General features: G+C 45.2%; 1 protein-coding gene across 2 annotated transcripts in view; it reads left to right on the plus strand.

The window, feature by feature from the left end:
• Nucleotides 1-5,445: 5,445 nt before the first annotated feature.
• LOC106560399 (1-phosphatidylinositol 4,5-bisphosphate phosphodiesterase gamma-1) overlaps nucleotides 5,446-15,056 on the plus strand; it is a 63,436-nt gene continuing 53,825 nt past the window's right edge. The window contains exons 1-2 of one of the 2 annotated variants that reach the window (XM_045687766.2): nucleotides 5,446-6,377; nucleotides 6,722-7,037. In XM_045687766.2, the coding sequence (XP_045543722.2) occupies nucleotides 6,749-7,037 (289 nt within the window). In that variant the 5' untranslated portion in view covers nucleotides 5,446-6,377; nucleotides 6,722-6,748. The remainder of the gene's footprint in view (nucleotides 6,378-6,721; nucleotides 7,038-15,056) is intronic. The other variant, XM_014123279.3, reaches the window with a different exon arrangement.

Here is a 15,056-nt window from a genome sequence, read left to right on the forward strand (position 1 = left end):
TTGAAGCTTTGCCTGTATTATGGTTCGTCTGAGGGCCAAGGCTTTCGACACTGTCAATCACCACATTCTTATCGGCAGACTAAACAGCCTTGGTTTCTCAAATGACTGCCTCACCTGGTTCACCAATTACTTCTCAGACAGTTCAGTGTGTCAAATCGGAGGGCCTGTTGTCCGGCCTGTTGTCCAGTCTCTATGGGGGTGCCACAGGGTTCAATTCTCGGGCCGACTCTCTTCTCTGTATTCATTAATGATGTCGCTCTTGCTGCTGGTGATTCTATGATCCACCTCTACGCAGACGACACCATTCTGTATACTTCTGGCCCTTCTTTGGACACTGTTAACTAACCTCCAGACGAGCTTCAATGCTATACCACTCTCCTTCCACGGCCTCCAACTGCTCTTAAATGCAAGTAAAACAAAATGCATGCTCTTCAACCGATCGCTGCCTACACCTGTCCGCACGCCCAGCATCAGTACTCTGGACGGTTCTGACTTAGAATATGTGGACAACTACAAATACCTAGGTGTCTGGTTAGACTGTAAACTCTCCTTCCAGACTCACATTAAGCATCTCCAATCCAAAATTAAATCTAGAATCGGCTTCCTATTTTCCAACAAAGCATCCTTCACTCATGCTGCCAAACATACCCTCGTAAAACTGACCATCCTACCGATCCTCAATTTCGGCGATGTCATTTACAAAATAGCCCCCAACACTCTACTCAACAAATTGGATGCAGTCTATCACAGTGCCATCCGTTTTGTCACCAAAGCCCCATATACTACCCACCACTGCAACCTGTACGCTCTCGTTGGCTGGCCCTCGCCTCAAACTTGTCGCCAAACCCACTGGCTTCAGGTCATCTATAAGTATCTGATAGGTAATGCCCCGCTTTATCTCAGCTCACTTGTCACCATAGCAGCACCCACCCGTAGCACGCGCTCCAGCAGGTATATCTCTCTAGTCACCCCCAAAGCCAATTCCACCTTTGGCCGCCTTTCCTTTCAGTTCTCTGCTGCCAATGACTGGAATGAATTGCAAAAATCACTGAAGCTGGAGACTCATATCTCCCTCACTAGCTTTAAGCACCAGCTGTCTGAGCAGCTCACAGATCACTGCACCTGTACATAGCCCATCTGTAAATATCCCATCCAACTACCTCATCCCCATACTGTATTTATTTATTTATCTTGCTCCTTTGCACCCCTGTATCTCTACTTGCACATTCATCTTCTGCACATCAATCACTCTAGTGTTTAATTGGTATATTGTAATTACTTCGCCACCATGGCCTATTTATTGCCTTACCTTCCTTTTCTTACCTCATTTGCACACACTATATATAGATTTTCTTCAACTGTATTATTGACTGTATGTTTTGTTTATTCCATGTGTAACTCTGTGTTGTTGTATGTGTCGAACCGCTTTGCTTTATTCTTGGCCAGGTCGCAGATGTAAATGAGAACTTGTTCTCAACTAGCCTACGTGGCTTAATAAAGGTGAAATAAAACAATACAAAAAAATATGTACATACGGTCACTGAAGACGACGTCATCGATGCACTTATTGATGATGACTGAGGTGGTATACTCCTCAATGCCATTGGCCGAATCCCGGAACATATTCCAGTCTGTGCTGCAAAATAGTCCCGTAGCGTAGCATCCACGTCATCTGACCACTTCCATATTGAGTGAGTCATTGGCACTTCCTGCCTTAGTCTTTGCTTGTAAGCAGGAATCAGGAGGATAGAATTATGGTCAGATTTTCCAAATGGAGGGCGAGGGAGAGCTTTGTATGCGTCTCTGTGTGTGGAGTAAAGGCGGTCTAGAGTTTTTTTTTCCTCTGGTTGCACATGTGAAATGCTGATAGAAATTAGGTAAAACGGATTTAAGTTTGCCTGCATTAAAGTCCCCGGGCCACTAGGAGTGCTGCTTCTGGATGAGCATTTTCTTGTTTACTTATGGCCTTGTACAGCTGGTTGAGTGCGGTCTTAGTGCCAGCATCGGTTTGTGGTGGTAAATAGATGGCTACGAATAATGTAGATGAGAACTCTCTTGGTAGATATTGTGGTCGACAGCTTATCATAAGGTACTCTACCTCAGGCGAGCAATACCTCCAGTCTTCTTTAATATTAGACATCGTGCACCAGCTGTTATTGACAAATAGACACACACCCCCGCCCCTCGTCATACCAGGCGTAGCTTCTCTGTCCTGCCGATGCATGGAAAATCCCACCAGCTCTATATTATCCGTGTTGTCGTTCAGCCACGACTCGGTGAAACATAAGATGTTACAGTTTTTAAAATCCCATTGGTAGGATAGTCTTGATCGTACACCATCCATTTTGTTTTCCAATGATTGCACGTTGGCCAATATAACGGATGGTAGTGGAGGTTTACTCACTCGCCTACGAATTCTCAGAAGGCAGCCCGACCTCTGCCCCCTTATTCTCTGTCTTTTCTTCGCAGATTTGGGCCTGTTCCCGAGAAAGTAGTATATCCATCACGCCGGACGCGTTAATGCGATTAGCATGAGGTTGTAAGTAACAAGAACATTTCCCAGGACATAAATATATCTGATATTGGCAGAGAGCTTAAATGATTGTTAATCTAACTGCATTGTCCAATTTACAGTAGCTACTACAGTGAAGAATACCATGCTATTGTTTGAGGAGAGTGCACAGTTATGAACTTGAAAAGTTATTAATAAACAAATTAGGCACATTTGGTCAGTCTTGATACAACATTTTGAACAGAAATGCAATGGTTCATTGGATCAGTCTAAAAAGTTGCACAAACACTGCTACCATCTAGTGACCAAAATCTAAATTGCGCCTGTGCTGGAATAATACATTATGGCCTTTCTCTTGCATTTCAAAGATGATGGTACAATATATTTTTTTAAACGGTTGGTTTTTTCTTTGTATTTTCTTTTACCAGATCTAATGTGTTATATTCTCCTACATTCATGTCACATTTCCACAAACTTCAATGTGTTTCCTTTCAAATGGTGTCAAAAATATACGTATCCTTGCTTCAATGCCTGAGCTACTGGCAGTTAGATTTGGGTATGTCATTTTAGGCGAAAATTTAAAAAAAGGGTCCGATCCTTAAGAGTTTAGCCTGCTTTGGGCCGACCGTCCCGTGAGGGACCCACCAATCTTAAAGAAGAAATCTTTGTCCAGTTCAAGGTGAGGAATCGCTGTTCTGATGTCCCGAAGTTGCTTTTGGTCATAAGAGACGATAGCAGCAACATTATGTACAAAATAAGTAAAAAAATATGTTACAAACCAAAAAAATATAACAAAATAGCACAGTTGGTTAAGAGACCGTAAAACGGCAGCCATCCCCTTTGGCACCATTCTAAATCTACCAATAGATCAATGGAAACACGATGCACTTCAGCTCAATCTCGAGTCTCATAGCAAAGGGTCTGAATACTTATGTAAATAAGGTATTTCTGTTTTATATTTTTTATAAATTTGCTAAAATTCTAAAAACCTGTTTTCGCTTTGTCATTATGGGATATTGTGTGTAGATTGATGAGTAAAAAACAAACAATTTAATCCATTTTAGAATAAGGCTGTAACGTAACAAAATGTGGAAAAAGTCAAGGGGTCTGAATACTTCCATTGTAGTGCACTCAAACAGTATCCTACAATGATCTGTTGTCATACATATTATGAACCGACCCAAACATACTCCAGCCAGATTCATCCACTGTAATGTCTCCATCCAAAATGGCACTTTATTCCCTATGTAGTGCATTATTTTTGACCAGGACCCATAGGGCTATGGTGAAAAGTAGTGAACTATATAGAGAATAGGGTGCCATTTAGGAAGCATTCTATAGCATGTTTGAAGCAGCCACGCTTTGTGTGGTGTGTTGACTCTTCTCTGTAAAAACAAGATGTGCTCTGTAATTTAATTTGGCCATGAAATGTGACTGACTGTGTGTGAAGAATTGATTTAGGGGTAACATGCCTCCCCCATTCACGTCACCCCACATGAATACCTCTCTGTCTTCTGTCTCACACACACACACACGATACACACTGACACACACACACACCATATAATACACTCCTTCCGGCTCCCCCATTCTCATAAAATGGGAGGGTGTTCCATGCATTGTGATTGGCTTTTGGCTGGCCATTGGCAGGAGTGGAGGAGACACACCCAGCTGACATGTGGATGTGATTAGACTATAGCACAGCTGTGATGTCATCTCAGACTGCCTCCTCCCACACACAGACACTAGCATCGTTCATCTGTCAAAACACACACACACAAACCATGAATATGCCTTAGTCTAGCATAAACAATGCATATACCAAACACACCCTCCTAATATTGAGTTGCACCCCCCACCCCCACCCCCCACCCCCCTTGCCCTCACAACAGCCTCAATTTGTCAGAGCATGGACTCTACAAGGTGTCGAAAGCGTTCCACAGGGATGCTGGCCCATGTTGACTCCAATGCTTTCCACAGTTGCTTCAAGTTTGTTGGATGTCCTTTGGGTGGTGGACCATTCTTGATTCACACGGGAAACTGATGAGCATGAAAACCCCAGCAGCGTTGCAGTTCTTGACACAAACCAGTATGCCTGGCACCTACTACCAGACCCCGTTCAAAGGCACTTAAATCTTTGACTTGCCAATTCACCCTCTGAATGGCACACATACACAATCCATGTCGCAGAAGGATTAAAAATACTTCTTTAATCTGTCTCCTCCCCTTCATCTACACTGATTGAAGTGGATTTAACAACTTACATCAATAAGGGATCATAGCATTCACCTGGTCAGTCCATGTCATGGAAAGAGCAGGTGTTCTTAATATTTCATATACTCAGTGTATAATGGAGCCTTCCGAACATATGCACTGTATTCAAAACTATGAAAGACAGCATTCAACTGTTAACTTAAGCAACCATTACTCCCTAAAACTCCACAGACAGTCATTCTGTAAGACCATGGGTCAAATTCATTTCATGGAGAGCCCAGTGTCTGCTTGTTTTCGCTCCCCCCTTGGACTTGATTGATGTATTAAGGTACTACTTAGTAAGGAACTTTCCTCGCCTGGTTGTCTTAATTGAAAGGACAAACCAAAACCCTGCAGCCACTAGGCCCTCCATGGAATGAGTTTGACACCCCTGGTTTAGACTGGCCTATACTACTTTTTGCAGTGTTTAGGACTAAGCCATTTCATGAGTCCAGTCACAAATGAATATCACACTTCTGACCCTTGACTGACTCCAATCACCTCCTCTTAACCCCTATTGTGATTGACCAGAGCTCTTGCATACAATGCTGCACCTCTCCTCAAAGCCCGCGGATGTCGCCGTTTCTCCATCATATCACCTCACTCTCTCTTCCTACCCCCTCTCTGTTCCCGTTCCCAGCCCTGCTCTCTCTCTCTCCACTCCCCCCATCTTTCTTCTATAGGCTACAGCACAAGTAGAAGAAAAAAATCCCTCTACAAGCTTTTCCGGTCTGCTAGCCTTAATTTCCTCTAAAGACGTCTCTCGCAGAGAGGAGAGGAGGACGCACACAGGCAGACTGACAGACCAACGGTTGGAGTTGCACCGGCGGTCACCGAGAAGACTAATCTTCACTCTTATCTTGTACCGAAGGAGAGGGTTTCTTTAGGAGGGGCATGAACCGCGGAGCAGTGCTTCTCGGCGGCCTGTGCCGGGAAATGTGTCCGCCGTGGGTGTGAGGGAGAGTGGAATGGTCTGCCTGGACGGAACGCACTGGTCTCGTACGGCCGCTCCAGTCTCCGGTATCCACGCGCTCCCGACTGCGCCAACCGAGCGCCGCTCGGTCCATAGCGGTGTGATTTGTTTCACAGACCGCCTCAAAAACATTGGGCAGCCCACTTGTCTTTTAACGGTTACATAACTGAAACTGAATGTATGTGTCGCTCCCGTAACCCGGACTGATTCTCAGGCGGGGAGGCAGAGGTGTGTGTGACACTGTGTGTGTGCGCCTGTGCTGGATCCAGGGGCAGGGCTGTCTGTCTGTCTGTCTGTAACCGATCTACCCGCCGAGTGGACCGGACTGGACTGGTTGTACTACTGCATTAATTAACCACGGGCCAGCCCAACGTGAACCCTGGGTGGAAACCCGAGTCCAACGGGCAATGAGGGGAACAGCTTTGCCTCTCTTTTTTTCTCTGGCCCTCGGTCTGATCTTTCTGTGTTTCTGCCAGAAGCATCTGGAAAGGATAACACGGGGATCCATCCACTCCCCCAGAAAGTAGACTGGAGAATAAATCACATCCTGGATGGAGGAACATCCTAACTTCTAGAAATGATGGATACAGTTGTCTCGAATTCCAGCTTCATGCTCATGGACTACTGCTAATTTTAGAGGTGTACATTCTTTATAATAATAACCTACAACTGGAAGTGTTAAGTTATTACACTGTTATTAATGACTTCCATTGTTGTTTAGTTATTACTGTTTTTAATTTCTTTCATTTTGCCATTGGATTGGCAATGACCCTGGCCACCAATGCATGTAACTAAGGATAACTGGATAACTGTGGTCCTCGCCCTCCATCGATTTTAGGCCGAGTTGAAGGAATACAATATCATTTTCCCTAACTCTGAAACCACAACAAGTTGAAATCACTAAGCCTCTGTCACATGTCCTTGTATCCAGGCAACGGAATGTAACTGTCACCACCTTCTCCTTTTCTCTAACTTCTAAACAGTACGTTGAGACTACACATGCAGTGAAGATGTGTGCTGCCAGGTTCAGTAGCAGCAGTAGCGTCAACGGCTGTGGGGGCGTTGGGGACCGGGATGAGACCACTACGAATGGACCCGGTACGGGCCCGGCCACCACATCCCGCATGCTGGACTGGTCCGAGGAGGGCACCCGCATCCTCCACAGCCTGGAGATTGGAACGGTCATGACCGTGTTCTACCAGAAGAAGTCCCAGCGACCGGAGAGGAGGACCTTCCAGATACGACAGGACACTAGACAGATAGCGTGGAGCCGCAACCCTGACAAGATAGAGGGAGAGAGTGAGTATAAGTCAACGTCCCAAATGGCACCCTATTCCCTATATAGTGTACTACTTTTGACCAGAGCCCATAGGGGTCTGCTCAAAAGTAATGCACTATATAGGGAATAGGATGCCATTGGGGACATACCCTAAATGTTAGTGACAGTCGTGTACTACTTGTCTATTACATAGATCCTGGTGGTGCATATCACTTGGCCTTATGTCTACACAACAACAGACACCAGACAGGCACTATTTGCATCTCCCCTCAACTATCCCTCCGTCTGTCACTTACATCCTCTGTAACCATAACAACCAATGTGTCTGTCTCCAAGTCTTTCACTTTGTACTGTATAGTGTGTGCGGATTTTGTGGGATAAGCCTAGCAGCCTACCATGCCCTCCCATTGGCAGTCTGCTATATAAAAAGAATGGAATAAAAATGAATACATAGTCCTCTATGATGGTGTGTTGTGCTGGCCCTGTCTGCTATAACTTTCACTCCACTGTCACCGTTTGACAGCTAGGTCATGAACCTCTGACCCTCATTAGCTGTGACTCCTAGCTGTCAGCTTTCCAGTTCCAGTAGCTCCTCAGCATGGAGCCCTATGGGTTGGCCAGTCACCACCCAGCCCTGTGCTTCCTGTCTGTTCTCCTTGGAGACTGGAGCTGTACAGAGCCGGGATGGTGGATCGAGTGGCAGTGGCATACTTAGCTGACTGGGATATTGTTTTGGTGGGAGGTAGGCTGAGCCATGGTTACGTTATGTGTCTGGGCTGGGCGTGTATTATATTGTCTGGGCCTGGCTGTATTGTGTGGGATCTGTTCTGTACAGACTGAAAGAGGATCTGTTATAATGTCTGTTAAACAGACAGGAGAGATAATAGACTTAGAATCCACATAGAGAATTTTCTCTTTGCATACAACTGGAGAGGAGTAGAAGATGCTCAACCAGCATGATCAAAAAATCATATGAGCATTAGGAAGGACATAGGCGTGACTCTCACTCACAATTGAATACTTGATACTTTATTATCTACTTTGAGTTCTCTATACAAAAACCACATATATATACTCTACAGATATGTGGTTGTCAAATAAAGCTGAAAGATTCAGGTTGTGACAAACATTGGTCTTGTTGTCATTGACAAGCATGCACTCTAACACATTATCTGCATTTCTAATCTGCACCTCTCTCTCTCTCTCTCTCACACACTCTTTCTCTTTCTGTCTCTCTCGCAGTAAAAGCTGTAGTGTGTAGGTGTGGTTTATACACTATATATACAGAAGTATGTGGACACCCCTTCGATTAGTGGAATTGACTATTTCAGCCACACCCGTTGCTGACAGGTGTATAAAATCGAGCACACCGCCATGCAATCTCCACAGACAAACATTGACAGTAGAATGGACTTACTGAAGAGCTCAGTGACGTTCAATGTGGCAATGTCATAGGATGCCACCTTTCCAACAAATCAATTCGTCAAATGTCTGCCCTGCTAGAGCTGCCCCAGTCAACTGTAACTGCTGTTATTGTGAAGTGGAAACGTCTAGGAGCAACAACGGCTCAGCTGCCAAGTGGTAGGCCACCCACAGAACGGGACCGCTGAAGCGCGTAATGCATTAAAATTGCAACACTCACTACCGAGTTCCAAACTGCCTCTGGAAGCAAAGTCAGCACAAGAACGGTTCATCGGGTGCTTCATGAAATGGGTTTCCATGGCCGAGCAGCCACACACAAGCCTAAGATCACCATGCGCAATGCCAAGCATCTGCTGGAGTGGTGTGAAACTCGCTGCCAGTGGACTCTTGAACAGTGGAAACACGTTCTCTGGAGTGGTGAATCACGCTTCACCATCTGGCAGTCCGACAGACGAATCTGGGTTTGCCTGAATGCATAGTGCCAACTGTAATTTTTGGTGGAGGAGGATTAATGGTCTGGGGCTGTTGGTCTTGGGCTTCTTGGTTTGCGCTAGGCCCCTTAGTTCCACTGAAGGGAAATCTTAACACTACATCATACAATGACATTCTAGACGATTCTGTGCTTCCATATTTGTGGCAACAGGTTGGGGAAGGCTCTTTCCTGTTTCAGCATGACAATGCCCCCGTGCACAAAGTGAGGTCCATACAGAAATGGTTTGTCGAGATCGGTGTGGAAGAACTTGACTGGCCTGCACAGAGCCCTGACCTCAACCCCATCGAAAACCTTTGGGATGAATTGGAACACAGACTGCAAGCCAGGCCTAATAGCCCAACATCAATGCCTGACTTCACTAATGCTTTTGTGACTGAATGGAAGCAAGTCCCTGCAGCAATGTTCCAACATCAAGTGGAAAGCCTTCCCAGATGAGTGGAGGCTGTTATAGCAGCAAAGGGGGACCAACTCCATATTAATGCCCATAATTTTGGAATGAGATGTTCAATAAGCAGGTGTTCACATACTTTTGTTCATGTTGTGTATCTGATAGTAGCCACACACACTGACAGTATCTTGCGGTTTTGCTTGAGAGCCTTGTTAATCATTCATGATCATAAACCATATTATGCTCAGAACAGAATCTATTGTTAGCTATCTTGGTGTGTGTGTTTGCTACTGTGCTGCTATATTCCACTGGCTGGCCGTCTCAAGTCTTTCTCCTTCTTACACATTCTCCTTCTTACCCCACTCCTCCTCTTTACAAACATATTCCTCCATAACCCTACAACCCCCCCATAGGGAGTAACATTCTTGGAACTGTGAGTCTCCACTTCTCTATTCAGCTCTCCAACGCTCTATCCTTCCCCTGGCTCTCCCTCCCTCCCTCACTCTCTCCTTTCCCTCTGCTCTCCCTCCCTCACTCTCTTCTTCCCTCTGCTATTCCTCCCTCTCTCCTTCCCTCTGCTCTCCCTCCCTAACTTTCTCCTTCCCTCTGCTCTCCCTCCCTAACTTTCTCCTTCCCTCTGATCTCCCTCCCTCCCTCCCTCTCTCCTTCCCTCTGCTCTCCCTCCCTAACTTTCTCCTTCCCTCTGCTCTCCCTCCCTCCCTCCCTCCCTCCCTCCCTCCCTCCCTCCCTCCCTCCCTCCCTCCCCCCTCCCTCCCTCCCTCCCTCCCTCCCTCCCTCCCTCCCTCCCTCCCTCCCTCCCTCTGCTCTCCCTCCCTAACTTTCTCCTTCCCTCTGCTCTCCCTCTCTCCTTCCCTCTGCTCTCCCTCCCTCCCTCCCTCCCTCCCTCCCTCCCTCCCTCCCTCCCTCCCTCCCTCCCCCTCCCTCCCTCCCTCCCTCCCTCCCTCCCTCCCTCCCTCCCTCCCTCCCTCTGCTCTCCCTCCCTCCCTCTCTCCTTCCCTCTGCTCTCCCTCCCTAACTTTCTCCTTCCCTCTGCTACCCCTCCCTCTCCTTTCCCCTGCTCACTCTCCCTCACTTTCTCCTTCCCTCTGCTATCCCTCCCCCCTTCTCTCCTTTGCCCTGCTCTCCCTCCCTCTCTCACTCTCTCCTTCCCTCTGCTATCACTCTCTCTCTCCTTTGCCCTGCTCTCCCTCCCTCTCTCACTCTCTCCTTCCCTCTGCTATCTCTCCCTCTCTCCTTCCCCCTATCTCTCCCTCACTCGCTACCTCCCCTCACCTGCTCTCCATCACTCTCTCCTTTCCTCTGCTCTCCCTACCTCACTCTCTACCTCTCCAGTCCATCCCTTGCTACTTCAGTTTTTACCACCCCCAGTTTTCCATCTGTTACTCCCTCTCTCAATTCTCCCACTATCAATCTCCCAGGTCTTTTCCAACTAGCTCTCTCTCTCCTTCCTAGCTCTCCCTTGTCTTTCATCACTTATCTTCTATTTTACTTGTTTAAAGTTGAACCCTTGATGCTCAACTTCATGCTTTTCCACCTACCATTTTCATGCCACTCCCTCCTTTCTCACTTTTGTCTTTCTTTCTCTTGGTTATTTTCTTTTAGAGGTCAGTCTGACGTCCTGTACCAGTCCCCCTTTCTCCTTTGACCTTTAGTTTATTCTCTCTCTCTCTCTCCTTCACTTTCTCTTCCCTTGAACATCTATTTGTTTCTATCTTTCCTCTCACCTCCCCCTCTCCTCTCCTCTTCAGCCTCTTTTGTTTCCTTTGTTTTCATTACAGTCCCTCTTTCTCTACCGCCGTTTTAAAACAACATTAATACGGTGTCTGTTTCTTTATATGTCTTGAGGGAGACCTGTGTGATGTCTGTTTACAGAGGTTACCAGTGCTGTAGCTGTGAGCTCTGACACACACACACACACACACACACACACACACACACACACACACACACACACACACACACACACACACACACACACACACACACACACACACACACACACACACACACACACACACACACAGCTCAGCCCTCTATACAGACGACAAGCAGCAGCGCACGCGCACACACACATCTTCCCAGCCTCAGTATCACTAGTACTATCACTCTTGAGTGGCAGGAAGTGCTGGTTATCAGGGAGCTCTTCACTTCCTGCTTCAGACTGAAGAACTGAGCTCAGGAAAACAAAGGCCCCGGTGTCACTCTCTGGAAAAGGAATGGAGACTGGGAGATGGTGTTTGTCGGTGTGTGTTTACAACACAGTGTGTATGAACCATTCATTTCAGTTATTTTAGCAGCCCCCACCCCTTTCTGTAGCTGTTCTAACGTGATTATTACGGCAATGCAACAGTACCAAGCATTCACATTTCACCCTGTTTGTTCACCTTCTCTGGAATATCCAAATCATACAGGTTGAATCCCAAATGGTACTTTATTCCCTATTAAGTGCACTACTTTTGACCGGGGCTCATAGGGCTCTGGTCAAAAGTAGTGCACTATATAGACAGGTTGGTTGTTTAGCAACAAAACCGACGCGTGCTCAACTATGTGGAAAAACAAACAGGGTGGGCTTAGATTGTTGACAACATGTAAACTATATTTCGTCTCCAAATGTTTATTGAAAACATAAATATATTTGCACAATGAGCACTTTTTGTCTCTCAAATGCATCGGTACAGTTGGTTAGGTAGCTAGCGAATTTTAGCCATATTAGCATAGACGTGACATCAGTCAAAACACCTCTAAACAAGACATGGTATCAAAAACAAGATACAACCAGCTGAAACAAGCCACCTATGATTCCCCACATGGCAGCTTCATGTCATTGTTGCTAGGTATCTGACAAATCAGAATCATGACAAAGCACGTCTTCTGGCCCTATCTATGTGCACATGATTTTCCACACAATGAAAGACATTCCAGTCACGTCTCATTCTAGAACAGTGTGTTATAGGTCAGAAAGTTGGAATGATCTCTCTCTGGCTGGTTGTTGATGTTAGTTTAACTTTGACCACATAACATGTACCATGCGGTACCAATGAGAACCACATCATTAACATCCACCCAATGTCACGGCAAAGCTGAGAAAAGACAGATCATTTTGTACAATGAAACGATGTAGATGAGTCATCATATCAGTAGAAATTCCCATGACCTTCTGAGATTATTATTCAGTATAGAAGACATTTGATTAGAGCCCCACAGTGGAGGTGCCATAATACCCATAAAACCTAGCGGTCAAACAGGGAAATGGTTCCAATCGTTTTTCCACCATTCATTTTTCCAATAAGGAATTTTAGAAACACTTAAAATAAGGGCTGTGTTTCGTGTAGGCTTACCCTGGCGTGATGTTTCGATAACTGTGTAAGTCTCTCTAGGACAAGGTGACTTTTATCAATATATTCGACTCTATTTACTCTCAGATTCGAAAATGCTAATTAGCATCAAAGTAGACATCATGCAAGATTACAAATCCCTGCAAGCTCCTGCATGTTATCTCTAGCTGACACCTTTACTAACAGGTATTGTTCCTACAGGTCATCTCTAGCTGACACCTTTACTAACAGGTATTGTTCCTACAGGTCATCTCTAGCTGACACCTTTACTAACAGGTATTGTTCCTGCAGGTCATCTCTAGCTGACACCTTTGCTAACAGGTATTATGTCAATGTAAACCTTGCACAAGACAGTTCACAGAATTGTCAATTTAATACGATTTTGCCAATTTATTCATTACTAAATTGAGTTAATAGTTCACCCAGAGATTTTTACCATCATGGCATTTGTACTATGATAGCCACATTAGCAGCTAATTAGCATTTTATTTTGGGGGGGCAAATATATTGATAAAAGTCTCCTTGTCCTAGAGAGATTTACACAGTTATCAAAATGTCACTCCAGGGTAAGACTACACGAAACACAGCCCTTCTTTTAAGTGTTTCTAAAAATCCCTATGGGAAACATTACCGGTGGAAAAACGATTGGAACCTTTTCCTTGTTTTATGGGTATTATGACTCATACAATGGTACTCTACAGGTCATTGTAGGTGTATTTACTGCAGATCTATAGACTAGAAGAATCTCTCGTTGGTCTTTCTTCTACAAGAGAGAAATGTGTGTGTGTGTGTGTGTGTGTGTGTGTGTGTGTGTGTGTGTGTGTGTGTGTGTGTGTGTGTGTGTGTGTGTGTGTGTGTGTGTGTGTGAGAGAGAGAGATGGGGAGATGTGAGAAGAGGAGTGTGTGTCTTAATCACAGTCTGGACCAGGATGAAAGGCTTCAGAGGGAAGGAACACTGTTTTGTGGTGAGTGTGGCGCAAAATCGCAGTAAGCATGAGAAAGCCAGGCTGTATTAAATAACTAACATGGTTATGGTGAGCCAAGCGTGACTCTTGGCTGGGAGGCAGATACGCCTTATTGTCCCAGACACACACAAAAACATACACACACACATACATACACAGACCGATACGCCTTATTGTCTCAGACACACACACACATAAACATACACACATACATACACACACACACCGATACGCCTTATTGTCTCAGACTCACACACACACACACACACACACACACACCAATACGCCTTATTGTCCAGCATCCAGAGTAAATGTCAGGAAGCAATAAAGAGGGACTCAAAGCGAATAGAGACCCCAGTATTGTTGGGTATTTATTGATGAGTCCGTTTGGACAGATATTATGTTGCGTCCAGAATGGCAGCTTATTCCCTAATTAGTGCACTACTTTTGACCAGAGCCCTATGGAAAGATGGCGCCGAAGAACATGGCTGATGTATGTTTTACATTCTCCCAACCAATTGCGCTATTTTGTTCGTTTTTTTGCGTTTTGTGTAACTTTTTTTAAAAACTTATTTTGTACATAATGTTGCTGCTACCGTCTCTTATGACTGAAAACAACTTTGGGACTGTCACGTCCTGACCAGTAAAGGGGTTATTTGTTATATTAGTTTGATCAGGACGTGGCAGGAGGTATTTGTTTAGAGTGTTTCGGGGTTTGTTGGGCTATGTGTTTTTGTAGAGGGGTGTTTGTTTAGAGTGTTCCGGGGTTTTGGTTAATGTTCTATGTTAGTATATTTCTATGTTCTAGTCTTTCTAGTTCTATGTTTAGTTTATTGATTTGGCCTTCAATTGGTTGCCTCTGATTGAAGGTCCTATGTATAGGGGTGTTTTGGTAATAGGAATTGTGGGTAGTTATTTCCTGTTTAGTGTATGTAGCACCTGACGGGACTGTTTAGTGTCGTTCGTTCGTTTTTGTATACGTGTTTCTTTTGGTTTTTCCTTCTTTTATAATAAATAAGAAGATGAGTATACATTTTCCCGCTGCACTTTGGTCCATTACATACGACGACCGTTACAGGGACATCAGAACTGCGATTACTTACCGCGGACTGGAATAAACTTTTTCTTTTAACAAGTCCGACGAGAAGGATATCCTGCTTTCACTGGAACAGGCCCAGATCCACGCCTTTTGCGTGAAGAAAAGACGCAGGAAAAGGGGCCACAGATCGGGCAGCCTTCTGAGAATCCGTAGGCGAGCGAGTAAACTCCCACTGCAATCCGTTCTTCTTGCAAACGTGCAATCATTGGAAAATAAAATTGATGACCTACGATTAAGATTATCCTACCAACGGGACATTAAAAACTGTAACATCTTATGTTTCACAGAGATGAGGCTGAACAACGATATGGACAGT

Source organism: Salmo salar, chromosome 10 (genome assembly GCF_965601325.2).
Source record: "Salmo salar chromosome 10, fSalSal1, whole genome shotgun sequence".
NCBI classification, from domain to species: domain Eukaryota; kingdom Metazoa; phylum Chordata; class Actinopteri; order Salmoniformes; family Salmonidae; genus Salmo; species Salmo salar.